Source organism: Danio rerio, chromosome 4 (assembly GCF_049306965.1).
Source record: "Danio rerio strain Tuebingen ecotype United States chromosome 4, GRCz12tu, whole genome shotgun sequence".
In the NCBI taxonomy this organism is placed as follows: Eukaryota; Metazoa; Chordata; class Actinopteri; order Cypriniformes; family Danionidae; genus Danio; species Danio rerio.
In genome coordinates, this window is record NC_133179.1 from 37,491,280 (window position 1) to 37,510,967 (window position 19,688).

General features: G+C 34.5%; 1 protein-coding gene and 1 non-coding gene across 2 annotated transcripts; one reads left to right on the forward strand and one right to left on the reverse strand.

The window, feature by feature from the left end:
* The first annotated feature begins 3,473 nt into the window (after positions 1 to 3,473).
* On the forward strand, positions 3,474 to 13,798 carry zgc:173705. The gene is made up of 2 exons (NM_001327991.1): positions 3,474 to 3,623; positions 12,316 to 13,798. Exons 1-2 carry the CDS (start codon positions 3,539 to 3,541, stop codon positions 13,308 to 13,310), a joined length of 1,080 nt encoding a protein of 359 aa, NP_001314920.1. The 5' UTR covers positions 3,474 to 3,538; the 3' UTR covers positions 13,311 to 13,798.
* A 4,895-nt stretch (positions 13,799 to 18,693) lies between these two features.
* On the reverse strand, positions 18,694 to 18,766 carry trnar-ucg (transfer RNA arginine (anticodon UCG)). Its single transcript has one exon. It is a non-coding gene; the product is annotated as a tRNA-Arg (tRNA).
* Positions 18,767 to 19,688: the final 922 nt, after the last annotated feature.

Below are 19,688 nucleotides of genomic sequence, written 5' to 3' on the forward strand. Positions count from 1 at the left end.
GTTCCATTTATTCATTTACTAAACATTTCAGTTTTAGTGTTAAAAGAAAGTTTCCCTAAAAAAATATTTCCATGTCAAAAGTGGAAAATGACAAGTATCTTTAACAAGCATAACTTGTGTCTGGAAAATAGTAAATAATAAAGCAATGTGAAAAAGTACATAATGTGAACATTGCTGTTCACAATAATATTTTAAGTGCGTGTGTGTGCAAGCTTCTCTTTACGAAAAGACAGCTTACATTGTATGTTCATTCATTCATTTTCTTTTTGGCTCAGCCCCTTTATTATTTCGGGGTCGCCACAGCAGAATGAACCGCCAACTTATCCAGCATTCGTTTTACGCAGCGGATGCCATTCCAGCTGCAACCCATCACTGGGAAACATACACACACAAACACACACACACTCATACACTATGGACCATTTTTTTAGCTTACCCAATTCACCCATACCTCGTCTTTGGACTTTGGAAATCGGAGCACCCGTAGGAAACCCAAGCGAACACGAAGAAATTGAAAACTCCACACAGAAATGCCAACTGACCCAGCCGAGGCTCGAACCAGCGACCTTCTTGCTGTGAGGCGATAGTGCTGATTACTGCACCTACCTTGTATGTGATAACTAGAAATAATAAAAACAAAACCTCAGTCGATTTGATTATGAATATACGCTAAAGAAAAGTGAGTTATGCTTCACAAATTATAGGTCATATAATAATCAAAAAGAAAATCTGTCATGCCTCTGATTATTAATCACATTGCCTGCATTCGCTTGAGCTTTGCTGAAGTACATGTGGACGGTACATGCATTAAATCGCCACGTGGGGATATATGTCGGTTATGGATTTAGGTTTCGATTTTCGAATAATCTCCCAGCACTACTGTATAATGCATATGTACACTTTTACAGTATTCATTATTTAGCAGTCAATTCGTATGATATTAATCTAATAAATTTAAAGAACAAATTTTCCCGAAATTTAAGTTAGCCCTAATCACCTTGAACTGCTGCTTGGTCAGTTGTCATCACAACGTGTTTAAACATAGCTTTATTCGTCTAAATAAAGTTATTACCTTGTTAAATTTACTACAAACAAAGTGGAATAAATATTTTACTGACCACACATATCAATAACAATGAATCAGACTGCTTACCTCAGTATTCCCGCGTGGACTGGTGTCTTCTACGTGCTGAGTGTGATGCTTTGAGGAAACATGCGCAATAGTGATGAAGTTTCGAACACAACAGTCGATTCCTCGAATTTGACCACGTTGTCCAAGTGCATACTAATGCAAGTACACTTGTTTTTGTTGTTGTTATTTTTTCTTTATTCATTTTATGGCGGATTTAAGCTTTTGCACCTCTCGTTTCTATTTGACATCAATTTTTCAATAGCTTAATTTATTTGAGAGTAACATTTTAAAGAATATGATATTGATTACATGAGGACGGTGCATGATCGAATAGTAAAAATATTTCCAATCTAAGCCGTATTTCAACAACAAATGAACAGCAATCAAATAAAGGTAGGCTAAACTGATTTAAAAATGGTGTTAACGATCATTATCTAAAATAGACGATATGCCATTTAGCTAAACGAATTTCAAACAATCATATTATTTCTTCCACTCTATTATTATTATTATTATTATTATTATTATGTAGTCAAATGCAATAATTAACATGGTGTGTATTAATTTTGGTCAGATAAAAATAAAAGGCTCACAATAAAATAAAACACCCCCTGAGCCTTCTTAAAACCGCCTTATTTTATTTTCTTTATTTTTATTCTTTTTTAACAGGTGCAGCTATGAGGAACCCCGTGCTTCCGTCTCCAACAGAGGCAGAGGCAGAAAAATATTTGAAAGACTTTCTCCGCTTGGCCCCAGGAAGAATGGCCTCTTGAGCCAGTTGTTTTTATTTATTTATTTATTTGCTGCTATTTGGTTTTGTTTGCTTCAAAAAATATGAATTCTAATCAATTATAATATAATAAAATTCTACAAATAATTCTTCAGCCGTTGAGTTTTTCATTTTGAGTGGATATACTTGAGCTTATTATATATGTGAAGACGGATGTATAATCAGAGTACCTGTAACTGTTATTTATAGCAAAATGAATGAAGGAAATGTCTAAATAAACAAATAAAAAACGACGTCTATGCTGCATAAATAAGATGTCTCACAGACCTAACATTCTAAAAATGAACATCTGTAATGCATCGCATAGACGTTGTTTGAATGTATGACAAGGACGTCTATGCGACGTTTTCCAGATGAGCAAACGCCCTGAATAAGACGTCTCCCAGATGAAAACGCGGATGTCCAGCAGACGTCTCTGCGACGCATGTGTGCTATCTGGGTAAGGGCCTTTCTATCAAAGATAAAAAATGTAATAACAATATATCAGGAATATCCTAACTGCAGATAAAAGTGTTCCTCCAATTGCAATGGTTAAATGGAAACAAGCATTCCCTTCATTCTTCTTTTCCCCAAAAATCTGGTCAGATATTACAAAATACATTATTCCTAATAAAGTAAAAGAAACAAATTTTAAAATATTACATAGATATTATCCATGCAATGATTTTATAAGTAAGTTTAAGGAAGGTTTTTCACCCTTGTGTTGTTTTTGTAAAAAGGAACCGGAAACAATTCTTCATTTATTTTTCAGTTGCAGTTACACAAAACAGTTTTGGTCCCAAGTTTCCTTACTACTTTTTGAAGTGTTTTATAAATTAATCAGTATAACTGAGCAAATGGTTTTTTTTACGGATTGCAACTCTGGATTACTGGAAATGGACAAAATAGCAAAAATTCTTATTTTATTTGGAAAGTATCACATCCACAAAACAAAATGTATGCTGACTGTACCAAATTGTAAACTATTTTTCATTGATCTAAAACTTTTTATGATTCCCTCACTGCTATACAAAGTAATACCAAAGCTATTAAGACATCTCAACTACTGGAAAAAATACTTAATGTACACGATTAATTTTTGTTGTTAATTCCATTGTATACTGTTTTTATGTATAACTCTGTACATCCCGGTTTGTTCAATAAAAAAAAAAAAAAAAGATCAATAAATCCAATAAAAGCATCAGAATAAATGATTCCTGGGGAAAAAAAAAAAAAAAAAAACTGCAGTAAGGTTTGTTTTAAAACGTTTACAGATATAAACCGATTTAAAGTTAAAGTTCTGAAGTTTTAGGTTTTTTATACGATATTAAATTATGTTCCTGCTGTTGGAAATATTATTTTAACTTTTTATACAACGTAGTACTATTTCATTATCTGAGAGCTATTGTTTGAATAAAGTGTGTAATTAGTGTTTTAAAGAAACGTTTTACCCGATTTCTTTTTGTTGATTACTCATATGAAGACACGTTTAAAGAGAAGTTATCTTGTTTCTGTTCATTGTTTTATTTATTTTAAACAGAACATTTTTATTGTTTTGTTAATTTTAAACAGGATAAAGTGTCCAAACACAGAGTAAAACTGCTGCTGAAGCGACTGATCTCCACACTATTATAAAGATGGCGTTTATTAAAGAGGAGAGTGAAGATGTGAAGATTAAAGAAACATTCACAGTCAAACAGGAAGATCTGCAGGAACAAACAGGTTGGTTTTTATTCTCACACACCAGCTCAGTCATTTGATCCTCATTCAGATATATTTTAATAATAAAAATACTAAATTAAATCCATCTTGCAGCCCTGAGTGTATATAGAAGTATAGTTGGTTTTATATTTAGATATTCAGACTTTCCCCTTAATAATATAATTTCATAAAAGTATTATTTGCAAACTCTAAACAGTGAAATCATATTAGCAGCAAATGACTATCAAAGTACAACATTGTTCACAGTCAAATAAACAGTGTCAATGTTGTTTTCAAGTCACACTTGCATGCTAATTCCAATCAAATATTCAAAGTAACATGGTAAATAATATAGAGACTTCTAAATGAACGAATGTGTGAATATAAAACCAACTTTACCTCTATTGAGTGTACTGCCTAGGTCTCCTAAATGCACATAAGCACTTATTGAAAGACAGGAATAAGTTTCTTTCTTGTTACTTGTTCTCATGTCTTTTGTCATTATTTTATGTATTATTGTAAATTCCCTTTCTTTTTTTTCTTTTTTTTTCTTTTTTTTTTTTACCAAATTCTTCATGGGTTTAAACTTGTTTCTAGTAGTTGTTACTAATAGTGTCGGAGTTAGAACTACATTATTATAATAACTAATTATCAGGGCTATTGTATTTAAACAGGGTTTCCGCGAATCATAAAATGTCTTAAATTCCAAAATCTAAATTTTAGGCCTTAAAAAGTCTTAAAGTTACTGAAATAATGTGTTGTAGGTCTTAAATCTTTTCAAAACAAGTCTTCATTTTCCTTTGTTCGTGTTTTGTTAACCAATCTGGCCAAAACCCACACAATCACCAACAATCTATCTCAATAAAACCTTAAACTTTTTATTAAAAAAAATGTCTTTTTTATCTAATTATCATAATATGTTAATTATTTTCCCTACAATAAAATTTGTTTAAACGTGCTTCATGTCTTTACTGCTGAGGACATTGACCTGGACAGATTGTTGTGCATAGATTTAGTTTATTATAGTTTTTAAAACTTTTAAAGCATTTGTTCATTTTTTATTATTTTAAAAGTTTATGTTAGAAAAAGTGTATTGATACAAGTAAAGGCTTGTTTTTACACAATATTTAAAATCTTTTGCTAAGAAATATCTAAAATATTGTAATTTTATATTATTCATTTATTGTTGTATTATTAAATGTATTAAAATCATAATATTTTTTAAGGGCAAATAAAAACCATTTTCATCTGGGCCATTTGAAAAATTCCTTAGCTTTTAGCCCTTCATGAGTATAAATTTTCATTCATAATGGTCTTAAAAAGTCCTAAATTTTATTTGGTGAAACCTGCAGAAACCCTGGTTTAAAGCATGTCAAAAACGTGGATGCCCACAATTTTAAACTTGCTGAATGAAATGGACACTAAAGTAATTAATTATTATAAAATATTGTACATTAATCTAAACTATATGATGATGTTGTGGGACAACATGAGGCAAAATAAACAAATTATAGTAGAACAATAACGTTTAGCATTGCACTGACTACAACTGGCCAACAAACTACACTGTAAAAAATTGTTGTTAAAAAACGGTCAGATTCTACGGTAAAATAATGTTTTTTTCACTAAAACAGTAATATTCTGTTAAAAACAGTGCATTCTGTGTAAAATTTTTGTTTTCGAGAAAATAACCAACAGCAGAAAACTGTGAGCTAACAGAGTTCAGATTCGACATTTTAAAGTCTGTGTTTAAAATCACACTTTGTGCCCTTGTTCACTATTCCATCAACTAGTTCACCAATATTGTTCACCTGACAGAGTTAATGAACACTAATGAGTGAATTCAGACACTGATGAACACCTGCTGTTAATAATCACAATTACTGAAGGAAAGAGAAACAAGAAACACAAACAACACTTGAGTTACAACATTAAATAAATTCAAGTAAAATAAAACACTTTTAGTCTCAGCAGAGGATCATTAAACAACTCCACAAACAACAGCAGACACACACTTATTGCTGACTGATTTGACTTCCATACTATTCTCATTGAGATCCAACAGAAATTAAGGTGTTTTTTGTGTCACCGTAATGGAGTGAGGGGCTGGTTTAGTTGGGCTCTTCACCCTTGAACTTATTAATTCAGACTCTCCAATTACTATAATAAAAAGTTAACAAAATGCTTGTATTATAGTAATCAAGTTGGAAAGTCAATAAATAGAGAAATCTGTTTTATTTAAATAAATTTAAATTTAAATAAGTTGTCTGAAATTAGTTCTGATATATGTTTTGTTATAAATCTGGAAGGAGGGCCTCAAGCAATAGATTTTATGCTTAGTTGCAGGTATTAATTTAATTAATAAGAAGTGGAAAAAGAAAAGATACCTCCGTAATTACTTAACAGTTAAGAAATAACATACAAAAACAGTTCAGTTATGACAACTACACACTCAGACCTCATGAATCTGACCTTGTATCTCAACAATGGTAACATCTCAAATGTTTCATGCTGCAATGCATGCTGGGAGTGGCACGGTACAAATATCCCAGCATGCATTGCGGTGTAAATAAATGTTGTATAATGGTCTAACAGTTTTCTTTTTTTGTGTTTGATTCTGTTGTTGTTTATGTTTCGACTTTCAGTTGCCTGTTTGTAAGTTAAACTGTTAATTTTGTTAGTCGTCACCATTATTGAGGTTCATATGCTGATTATTGATGTCTCTTTGAGTGCAATTTGCAGCATAGAGCTGTGTTATTGTCCAAGATATTCTTAAAAACTTCCAGAAATCATTGCCACATATAGACATATAATGTAAAACAATAGATTTAACATTGAATATAGGAGCAGTAAATTTTATTATACTAAATGAGAACAGACTCTGCCATTTATTAGCAACATGAACATCACCAGATCTTATTTAGGTTTTTGGCTGGCTTGCCACAACAAAGGAGCTTTTTAAACAAAGTTCTTAACAATTGCAGCAGCCACGATATATAACTGTTAAAAATGACAGGGCTAAGAGCCCAACTAAAGCAAACTCTGTTCTCCATGATGGTGACGTAAAACTTTAACTTTTTCTCAAGAAGAACTTTAGTAAATGTTATACAAAAATACATGTATTAAGTAATAAGTGTAGCTGGTGATGATGTTTGTAGAGTTGTTTAATCATCCGCTGATCATTTAAATGATTTAATCATTTGTTGTTCTTCAGGTTATTTCATTATAAAGCTGTGACTAAAGTTTTGTATGTTCTGTTCTTGTTTTTTCCCTTCAGTATTTCTACATTTGTTCATTGTTAATCCTCAATTATCATTTAATTAGTCAGTTAATTAATGAATTTACTTCAGCTTTGCTCCATGTTTCTTGAACACTCAGTAGTGTGGACACTTCAATTAAAACTGAAGTATTTGCTCTGGGGTTTAAAGGGTTAAAGGTGTGAGAGGTAAAAAAACAGTGTAAAAATGTATTTTAACAGTAATATACTGTTAATTTACACAACGGAAGTAGACTGTAAAAAAACAGTAGATTGCTGGCAACCACAGCTGCCAGTAGATTACTGTTAAATCAAGGAAAAAACAGTATTTTACTGTAAAACCTGAAGCTAATTTTTTCTGTCTGTCACCGTTGTGGAGGAGAGTAGAGCCAGTGTATGAGTTAAAGATGAACAATGAGCTGCTGATGTTATTCTGCATGTTTCTCTATTTAAAGATAGCGGCTGTTTAGTTGCTTATGCAGTCAGAATCTCTCTGGTGATTCCAGATTTACATGTATGTGTGCTGTTGTGAAAAATAAGACATTAGAGTTAAACCGAACTTTTCTAATTAACTAAAATAAGTTATCATTATAAGTATGCTTCTAAGCATATATAGCACATTACTTCATAAACTCATTCAGCAGTTGACCAAGTTGAGGCAGTTGCTTTCAGTGAGCAAAATGAGTTCACTTGAGTATTGTGTAAATCAATGTAGTCCATGTATTTTTACAGCAACATACTGTAAAATAACAGTACATTGCTGGCAACTGCAGCTGCCAGTATTTTACTGTTTTTTAACGGGACAATTTTTAACAGTGTAGTCTAAAATTGACTTTTGCTTCTTAAGAAATGGATTACAGCATGCTGATGATATGCAAACATTTCAGTGTAAAGTTCATCAAAATATTGACCATATTCTTTGTGTACCAGCAGACATTGAAATCTTTTTGCTTGAGACTTTATTTAAAGAATTAATTTTTAGATCCTAAAAACAGTGTTATGCTGCTAAGGCATGGGACGATAACTGTTTTCAAGGTATAAAGCTGACAAAATATTCTGCTATATCATTCCTACTGTATATGTAGGGTTTTTATGTTTTAAGTTTTTCAGGACAACAGTATCTCCAGCAGAAAAGATATCAAAAGATGCCATTTTAAATCATAAAGAAATCTGTGTTTCTGAAACTAATGAAGACAGCAGAAGTCAATGATTCTTTAGAATTATTCAGCCTGACATGTTTACTGCTCCAAAATACTTTCAAAGTTTCTCAAAAGAAAATATATTGTGTTCAAAGGGAAAATGTGTTTGTTTTTTTACCCAGACAAATAAAAATTCATTCAAGAATTCATTTTAGAGCAGTAATCACAGTACCGTGAAACCATTATATTTTTATTCAAGGTTATTAGAATTAGAATCTTATACTGGCCCATGCCTAATGCTGCTTAATGTTGCAAAGTCAAAATTTCTATTTTTATTATTTTTCTTTGTATGTATAGTCATGAACACACTTGTTTGCAGAGCAAGTAGTGTTAGTTTTCTGCCATTTATTATTCCTGGTCATTTCTCCAATAGGCACTTGAATTGGAAGTTCTAAAACAGTAGCAAATGAGATCAGGTCACTGCTATGACATGATTGACAATTTTTGTATGTCGCTGTTTGTCTTTGTGCTCTGTTTATGCTGAGAGCTGATGCTGAGTATTCTTCGGGCTTTTCACACTTCAAATGGAGAATCCTGGGTCATTCCCACTCTGAATAACAAAATCCTTGGTTATCTGTAAGCACGTTCCACTCTCCTCATGCTATACCAGGGGCTAACAAATAATACTAGATGTTCATTAACAGACATTACACATTCCCAACCACTGGGTTAACATTATTATTTGTATATTTATGTTGTCACTGTCCCTGATTAGACAAACAGCAGGTCACCTTTTTTGATGGCATTTCTGCATCTTGTCAGGTATATAAAATGTCATCATGTAGGACTTCAGCTAAGCCTCGGGACATGCACAAAGACAATAAAACAAAGACAAAAGTACAAGTGAATGAAAAGAAGTTGCAAAGTATGTCATCTTGCCATCTCCTCATTACTCCAGTTTACAGCAAACTGGCATTAAGCATTTGCACAAGTTCATTCATTCATTTTCCTTTGGCCCAACTGGGCCGAAAAAGGAAAAAGTTGAAGAGAAATTGCTAGTTCCCTTCAAAACCCAGGCAGTGTTTCCTCTAGGATTTTTTCCAGCTGTAGCGGCAGGCCTTTTTTAGACAGATCTACCAACTACCTGTGGTGTTATTTCAATGAGAATTGTCGTGACCCCACTATTAGAAGTCGAGATCACATTTATGTAATAGCCTACAGCATGCAGATCTCTTTGCTTGTACATTTATGAATGTCTCTAATAGACCTACAGAGCGATATTAATGCGTCCTGAAGTAAAGTGAAACGGCTATAGATCGTGTTTGCTGGCCTCACGCATCTGTCAGTCAGCCAGTCAGTCTGTCAGCACTTATTCTTAACGGGGTAAACAAATAATACACAGCACTACTACGATTACAGAGAAGTTTGCGCGGTTATAATTCACTCAACCTTTTAATACGTTTTGGCGTTTAATACGTTATTACCGGCTATTAAAAATGAAATGTTTTGAATGAGAAGCTGTAATGTAGCCGTGGCGGGATGAATTTTGTCGTGGTGCCCTGCCATGGAAGAATGAATGTAGCGGAAACCATGCCAGGGGAGCAAATATATACATTTTCTACCCCATTAAAGGCTTCTTTCTCATTATGTAGTTAATAACAAAAGCTATATGTATTTTTGGCTGTGAGACATAGTTTGGACAAAGTTGTCTGTGATTGTCCTTTTGTATAGTCATGCAGTGTGAAACTCCCTGTCGCCGATCCATCTTGTAGACAAACCAATGACAAAACACTAACCCAGATAGTCATGCAGTGTGAAAAACATCCGTAACACGAATATTTTGAAAATCATGCAGTCTGATCTCAGCATTTGTCCCTTTATTCATCAAGGGTTACCACAGTGGAATGAACCAGTATCTTTTTTAGCATATGTTTTAAACAGCAGATGTCCTTCCAGCTACAACCCAGTACTGGGAAGCATTTGCATAAGTTATATCAGTGTTTCCTTTAGGATTTTTTCCAGCTGTAATGGCAGGCCTTTTTTACACAGATCTACCAACTACCTGTGGCGTTATTTCACTGACAAATGTTGTGACTGCAGTATTAAAAGTTGAGTTCGCATTTATGTAATAGCCTACAGCATGCGGATCTCTTTGCTTGCCTAGGTAAAAAAAAAAAAAAAGAAAAAAGTGCACTAAAATGCACTTTAAGTATACTTAGTACACTTTTCAGTAATGTACTAAAAGTGCTCTATTTTCGCACACTAATTTTGTACTTAATGTACTAAAAGATAGTATTAAGTATATGTTAAGATAAACTTAATACCATCTAAGTGTACTCAACTGTGCTATTGAGACACACTAAAAATTTAACTAAAATGTGCTTTTAACATACTATATCTGTATTTTAAAAAATATATATTTAGTTACAACTAGAAATACACTTGAACCCTACTTTTAAACATTTAAATATATTTATGACTAATTTAAAGTATAATAGTAATATATTAAAAGAATATACAAATTGTAAAAAAAAATTGTGCTAAATACTGTATTAAAAGTGCTCGATTTTCCCAAACTAATTTTGTATTTAATGTACTAAAAATTAGTATTAAGTACATTTTAAGAACAGTGAAAGACCAGTTGCGATGAATAAAAACAAAGAGTCAGGAATGAAATAAAATAGAAGGAAATTTAATTACTTTTTTTGTAGTTTTAACAGCAAGAAATCAGCTTCAGCACTCTCCATGAGCTCCACAGGTCGACCTTCCTTACATTCAGAACACAGTGATATTTATGCTAACAGAGTCAACAAACCTATGTCATTAGATTGTTTAGACATCCTCACGTAATTGGTTAGACAAAAGATAATTAAGTAGAAGGATAAACAGTCCAGAACAATTTTAGAATATGCAATGTAAAACATATGTATCCTTAGATTATCATATTATTGACTACACTGGATATACACAAACATATCATCCCTTCTGCATGCCCATTCTTGGCTTTCCTGATCATTCCTTGACCCACAACACACACATACTTCAAGACAATAATGTTTTGGTAAGATTACCACACTCAAAATCAATTTAAGTGTTAGTGATAATTGCATTCACATTAAGTGTACTTAAGTACAACTTTTGGGAAAATGTACTTCTACTATAATACATTACTAATAGATGTTCTATATATTAACTTATTTTAAACTTAAACAGTGTACTAAAAATCAACTAATGTTTAAAGCATTTAAAGCACACTTTTGAAAAACACACTAATAAAACTCTTTTGGGTGTTTTTTTCTGTAGTGTACTTTATTGTAGTACACTAAAAATGTATTTAAGTATTACTGGTATTTGGTATACTTTTGTCAAGTGTACTAAAGTCCTACTGAAGCATAAACATACTTATTTAGTATATTTACAGTGTAAAACCATCAAACTTTTATTTAACACAAAAAAACAACAATGTACTAAAAATGTCTTTGCGGGTATTTAAGTGTATTTTAATTGCATTTAATTATATATTTTTTTCACCTGGGATGTCATCTCCTCATCACAGTTTACAGCAAACGTGGCATTAAGCTTTTGCACAAGTTCATTCATTCATTTTCCTTCGGCTTAGTCCCTTTATTTATCAGGGGTCGCCACAGTGGAATGAACCACCAACTTATCAAGCATATGTTTTCAACAGCGGATACCTGTCCAGCTGCAAACCAGTACTGAGAAACATTTGCATAAGTTATTTACAATAATGCAAACTCAATAATATAAGCTGAATTATGCATACTTGCTATGAACATGCAGGATTTGTCTCAATCGGGTCTTCTAAGCAAGTTACAAATGTTTAAATCCAGTGGAAGATACACATAAGGGAACACAACCTGAGTAATCTAAAGCGAGTGCATTTGATCATTTGCATTTAAAGCCACAGGCACAAAAACAGCTTGGTTTTTCTCTGACCCCCAAAAATAAATATTCTGCAAGGTGTATGATCTGATTTTGAGCCGAAACCTCAGAAACATTCTGGGAACACCAAAGACTTATTTTACATCATGTAAAAAAATTAAAAAAAAAAATAATTTAAAATTAGCCTCACCATTTACTCTCTCTTAATGAGTTATCCCTTGGTTCTTTTGAGCACAATATATTGTAAAAAAAAATATGCAAGCTTCCTTTGTGTTTCAAAAGAAAGGAAATGTTTAAAACCACATGACGGAGAGTAAATGTTAATTGGTTATTTTTATTTGTGGGTGAAACATCCATTTCATGCTTATCGCTTTGTGGCTTCATACTAAAGTTCACTTTTTTGTTGTTTTTTAAGACCTGATGGTGCTGAAAGAAGAGACTCATCAATGGAATGAAATGGAAGAGCAACACCAAGACATACCGACTGATGAAAAACCCACACTTACTAAAAAAACTTCATCACGTGGAAGACCTCGGAAATCCAAATCTAAGTGTAATTTTAGCAGTAAACAGAGTAGAAAGACTTTTAGTCAAAAGCCAAAGCTTGATGTTCACATGAGAGTTCACAAAGAGGAGAAAACGTGCACCTGCAAACAGTGTGGAAAAAGCTTCTATACTATAGGAAACTTAACAGTGCACATGAGAATTCATACTGGGGAGAAGCCTTACACCTGTGAACAGTGTGGAAAGAGTTTTTGTCAAAAAGAAAACTTTAAAACCCACATGAGAATTCACACTGGAGAGAGGCCGTACACATGCCGACAGTGTGGAAAAAGCTTCTATCATGCAGGAAACTTGATAATGCACATGCGAATTCACACTGAGGAGAGGCCTTACTCTTGCCCTCAGTGTGAAAAGAGTTTTAAACAAAATGGCAATCTTGAAGTCCACATGAGAACTCACACTGGAGAGAAAGGATTTACTTGCACACAGTGTGGAAAAAGTTTTGTTAAAAAACAAAACCTTGACATCCACATGAGGATTCACACCGGAGAGAAACCTTACACATGCACAGAGTGTGGTAAAAGTTTCACATATAAAAGCTCACTCAATAACCACATGAGAACTCACACCGGAGAGAACCCGTTTGCATGTGCTCAGTGTGGAAAGAGCTTCTCAAGCAAATCTAGCCTCATGAACCACATGAATGGTCACACTGGAACCATAGTGTTCACATGTGATCAATGTGGAATTAAACTCAAACGCAAAGACTACATTAGGCGACACATGAAGACTCACTCAAGAGAGGATCATTTTAGATGCAGTGAGTGTGGAAAGGGCTTTACCCATAAAAGAAGCCTCAGCGCTCACTTGAAGCTTCACAATGCAGAGCAGAGTCCTGAAAAATGAGGCCTTGTCCACACAAACACGGGTATATTCAAAACGGCAGCTTTTTCATGTAGTTTGGCTGTTCATTCAAATTAAGTTTATTTATAAACTACTTTTGAGAGGATCACATGCTTATGATTGTCCACAGCTGGTCCAGCATTAGCTAAAACATGATTCACTAATCAGATGATTCCTGACTCACTATAGATAACCAGAGTTTTTTTTACCTCAGTTATTGCTTACATGCAGGGCCGGATCAAGCTGAACTGCCGCTCTAGTCAGGCGACAGTCACGCCGCCCTAAACCCCAATGTGAAAACGAAAGTGACCGGTTATGAAAATGAAGCGAGGTATCGTGGACCTCTTTTCTGCCGCCCTATGCGCGGATATAACTGAGGACGCGCGAGTGCTGAGGGATGTGTCACTGACGCCGCCCTCTCTATTCTGTCGCCTATGTGCGAATATAACTGAGGACGCAGGTGGTGAGGGAGGTGTTGCGGACATAACTGAGGACGGGGGTGGTAAGGGAGGTGTCGCGGACGCTGCCCTCTCTCTCCGCGCTGGCCCTGGTTACGCAGTTACGTCGTTTGTTATAAAGTAGTGTCTCACAGACTGTACTTTGGTTAAGGGTACTTGAAGACGGATGAGTTAACATCACTGATGAGGACCTACACTATTAGATGTCTTCAATAAAGTTTTCTCCCTGTAAGAACTTTGGTCAGCTTACTTATTTCATCTGTTAGAGTCATCTATACATTGGCAAGCCACACAAGAACGGTTAAGCCAATTACAGCAAAATATAACAATGTGCTTCAACTTATTATAAACCAATAACCATATTTGTGCACAGTGCACATTTGCAAACAGTTTATTAATTTACCAAACAAATGATCGGCTCTGAAAAGAGAATTAGAAAGATTAGGGAGGAGAAAATATTTGAGGAGATGCAGGGAACACTGACCTACACCCTCAGATTGTGTTTTTGATATCTCACTTTGTTTGATTGTCACTCGCCTGAACAAACAAAGATTTACATCCAATTTTGTGCTTTTGTCTGCAATTCCACAAAACTTGTTAGTGGATAAACTCCTGTGGTGTGAACTCGCCATAAGGCAATGACAGTGAGCGACCGAGACAGACTCCCTGAAGCCCTGTTCAGACAATGCCATTTGCCAGTTACGACAGATCAGATTTGTGTCAGATTATAACTTGATTATAACTTGATTTATAACTTGAGATTTTAACTTGATCAACTCTTGATGTGTTGTGGGAAACAAATGAAGACTTTGATTTTTTGATTATTAGATTCATAAATGTATTTAGATTCATTATTATTATTAGATTCATAAATGTATTTAGATTCATTATTATTATTATTATTTATATTATTATATATCTATAATCTGGAACAAAGAAGTGAATTGCACTGATTCTAGAGAAATTAGTCAAACTGACTCTCTCATGTGTCTTGTGATTGGCTGTTTGCTGCACTTGTGTGTATTGTGATTGGCTGTTTGCTGCACGTCACACTTTAAGCTGCATTTGCTCCAGAGTTGATCACAAACTAAAGTAAACTTTACGGTTTATATCAAGCCTTGTCAAATCATTTAACATCGCCGTAACCAGGTTGGGTTTATTTGATTTTGTCAACTTCCAGAGCTTTATCTTTTAACCAGGAGAAGGAGGGAAAATGCACTCACTCTGCATAGTGACATCTTAAAATAGTATTTAAACTAGCCTAATAGACCAGGGGTTCTCAACCTTTCACAAGCTGCCCCCACCCCCAAAAGCTGGTTCATTGCAGTTGTATATAGTGTATATAAACTAAATACGGCCTCATGTTTTATACGTTTGCAGCCTCTGCAACTTCTGTCCATCATAAAAATTTATTTGGATGATTTGACTTTCCGCCGTTTTCTAAAGTCTATGAGCGCAGCACAAACAAACTAAATTGACATACTGCAGTCACACTTCAAAATGTGGTGTTTTTACATTTATAACATTTGAGCACAGTTCAGCAAAATACATCACACGACCTGACGACCAAGAGATCTTAATTTACCATCACCAAACGATTAAATATGTGGCACTGATTTCATAGAGTTCATACAGACACAGCCTAATGAAAACCAAGGTTTTTTAAACACTTTTTCCAGCACCTATTTTTATTTTCAAGACTGGCACGCAACGTATTGAACACCTGAAATGTATTCTCAGCAACCCATTAAAGCATTGCATAGGAACCATCTATTGATTTATTAAAGAAAACATTAATAAGATATAATAATTAGTTAATAATATATTTATAATTAAGAATATAATAAACCAAAATTGACACGCAATGTATTGAACACCTGCAATGTTTTCTCAGCAATTAATAAAAATACTGCATTGGAACTATCTATCGATTTATACAATTAAAAAAAAACATTTATTAACAACAATAATAATTGATCATATATTAATAATATAATAAGCCTGCACTAAATGTGCCTGTGATTTTTGTATTTTATTTGTTGATGTTCTCTCACAGATGACAAGTTTTAGTAAATAATACTAATATATTACAAATTACTCTTTTAAAAAACTACACTGAGTACTAGTTAATTACTTTTGAGAAAAACTCAGATTTTCATTATGGCCCTTTTTAAGAATAAAACTATTTAAATGGTTTAACTGCTTACATCACAAGGCTACATATAGGAATTTGCATTAACAAAGTATGGTCGATTTTTCCTTTCATGACATTGACTCAATTTCAATAGTACTGGCACAACTACCACATACTTTAAAGGCCATAGAGACACTTTTTGTCCATTTGTAAACAATACTTCCAAGCTTTGAAATGTTTAATTAAAGTATATGATGAAAATATTTAAATTTGGAGTTTTATTTACATATTGTACACTATTGTCCTATTTGCTCATTGTTGTCTATACAACATTTTATTTTACACTTGATCTTAAACTGAAATAATTTTACACAAGGACAAGGACACTGTCAGTGATAAAATAATAAAACAAATGACTTCGTTTCACTTGAGGTATTTGAAATATGACGACTCTACATTTCTCAAAGCAGTGCTTTAAGAGCCTTATTGTTTATTTTGATAAATGTAACAAATTGTTTGACCTGTAATGCCTGCACAATTTAGTGATGCTTTAAGACCAATCAGAACACCCCTATTATGTATATGTGGCAGGAGGGAAGAGTAGGGATTAACAATTTATCCACAAAGCAAATCCGACTACGCCACCTGAGAGGTTTTCTCCCAGGAAATAGAAATTGGCTTAAACCTTACTCTTAGGCCACACAGGTTCAGTTCTCATATGGATAGGCAAGAGACGTGGGTATAGTATAAAAGTACAAAATTTATTTTCAGAATTTGTGGCAGATTAAAATGGTCACATTACATTCTCTTAACATTTTGCCAGCACCCCCCTCCAACACAACTGCAGTAAAATAAAACAAAAAAAGAAAACAAATTTATAGAAGACAACAACAACGTTATTACAAAGTAAATATGAAAATGAAATTAACCGGGGAAATAAATTGAATAAACTAACTTACAGGGCTGAGGTCACACAGGGGGGGGGGGGGGGGGGGGAGGGGGAATCACCAGTGCTCCGTTGTGTTCCAAAAGCACACTTCCACACACACACACCACACTAGATCCACACACTCCACACTTCCCAAACTGTCCACAGCAAAAATGTCAAGTGCAGTGACACCACCACCACCTCAAGATCCTGCACCCATGGGACCTCAGTTCCTGCAAGGAAAATCAAAATCAATATACGGGATAAATTATACAAGAGTAAAACAAACAACAAACCACACACAAGAAAAGAAAAACCAAATACAGCTTCTGTAGTTTCGCTATAGAAAAGCAAGATTCACACAGAACACAAAACTCACTCTTTTGCACACCGAATCACACAACCAAACAGAACAAAAATCACAAATTATATAACAGTAGCAATAGGAGATAGTAGTAGCAGGTCGTAGTAACAACAGCAGTAAATAGAGCAGGTAACAGTTAGTCGTAGCAGTTAGCAGTAACTGCAACAGTAGAGTAGCAGCAAGCAGATAGTAGTAACGGGTAGCAGTAGCAGCTTGTAGTAACTGCAGCAGTAAATGTAGCAGCAGCAGATAGTAGTAGCGGGTAGCAGTAGCAGCTAGTAGTAACTGCAGCAGTGAATGTAGCAGCAGCAGATAGTAGTAGCGGGTAGCAGTAGCAGCTAGTAGTAACTGCAGAAGTGAATGTAGCAGCAGCAGATAGTAGAAGCAGGCAGCAGTAGTAAACAACAGGAGTAGTTCTTTCCACTAGAGATCTCAGGATAGCAGAATCTTTCAAACACAACCGGAGTAATGTTACAGATGCTAGATCTTTATTTATAATCGCCCAGGACAGAGAGGGAGAATCCAAGCCGGGAGTAGTACACTCATGTATTACGAATTAGTCATCTCCATTTATGCTACAAGCGAGCTGAATGGGTGGCAGTCATTAACTCCATGGCAACCAACAGGAAAACCAACGAAAAACCAGGCTGAAACAGATGTCAACAAACGCGGAACAAGAAAGCCGCCTTTCTGGAGCTGGAGGTGACACATCACCTAACACAGCCAACCGGCTCTAAAATAGGCAGCACTGGCCCCTGATTGGTTGTTATCAACATCAATCACTACCACTTATCCTATACACGGTCACATATAAATCACATAAATACCTCATCCAGAAACATTTCTGGCATAATTATTTTGTCGTAAAGAAATAAAAAGTTTCACCTTTGCTAAAAGTTCTGGTAGTATAATATAATAACAGTGTTATTTGCAAACTCTAAATAGCGAAATCATATTAGCAGCCAATGACTATCAAAGTACAACATTGGTCACAGTCAAATAAACAGTGTTAATGTTGTTTTTAAGTCATACTTGCATGCTAATTCTGATCGAATATTCAAAATTAAATGGTAAACAATATAGAGACTTCTAAATGAACGAATGTGTGAATATAAAAACAACTTTACCTTTATAACTCGCCATCGGGAGAGAAGAGAGTGAAACGTGTTTATAAAAAATGTAAAATATATTACAATTTGTTTATGAAATAATGACTGTTTTGGTCTAATTTAGCAGCAGAAAGAGATCCGATGAATCCAAACAAAGATAACAAATTTGCACGTCCCCAAGTGTCTGGCTCAAGAAGTTCTTGTAACTCAGAAAACAGCACTTCAGGATCCCTATTGCTTTCAGACGATCTGGTGTGTACACCTAATGACAAAACAGCTTCTCTGACGAGTTTTCCATTGTCATGTCTTTTTGACCTAAGGGTATGAACCTAGCTTTTTGAAGGTCACACTGGATTGTGCTGCACAGCCAACTTCAAAGAACTGCATCAAAGACAACCCAGGTGGGACTTGAACCCACAATCCCCAGCTTCGAAGGCTGGTGCCTTATCCATTAGGCCACTGGGCCATGTCACTAATTTCTATCAAGTATCTCTTGTATGCCTTTAACAAGACTCTTCTTCAGGGCTTGTTGGTCTCGTGCTATGATTCTCACTTGAGGTGCGAGAGATCCTGGGTTCAAATCCTAGATGAGACCTATGTCTGTCACAGAAAAAGCAGTGGTGATGTGCTGTGCTGTCTAGGGTGTTTATATGTTAATTGTAGCACCTTCAGCTGTGTTTTCAGTTAATGAACATGTTGTGGACTTCTGATCTAAATCAGTATAACTTGTACGATTATACAGACAAAAAAGAAGCGTCCTATCGGATTTCTTTGAAGGATTTCAATTAGAATTATGATCATATTTTGCAACCATTCCTATAGGATTGTTTTAAAGTACAATACATAAAAATCCTTTAGGATAATTTCTACAACATTTTAATTGGATCCAATTTATATCTTAATTAAGATATGCTTTTCTATTGTCTCTCTTAGCCTATTATACAATAGTTTTGAATGTTTAATGCACAAATTTCCAAACTAACATGTCTATACCAAAAACATATACAATGTCGCTAGCCCAAACTGTGGGCTGGCCCACTCAAAACAGACGTTCACTGTGGGCCCATAGCAAGTCCGCACAAAGTGTAGTGTATATAGCCACAATGGGCGAAGTATAGGTATACTATCTGGGTCAGAAGTATGTCCTATGAGCATGCTCTGTGGGCATTTAGTAATTAACAAGTTAGGTCCCACTAATACTAAGTTGAGTCCAGGCACAAAATGTGCCTATAAGGTCCCAGTAAAGCCCTTTTATGCAGGGCCATTGTGGCTTTAACACAAAACAAAACTAGTTCACTTCTACTATGTAGCAAAATAGCACAATATCACTTCAAATGCATAATTACATATCTTGAAAGCATAAAGTAAAATCAGTAATAAATGAAGCA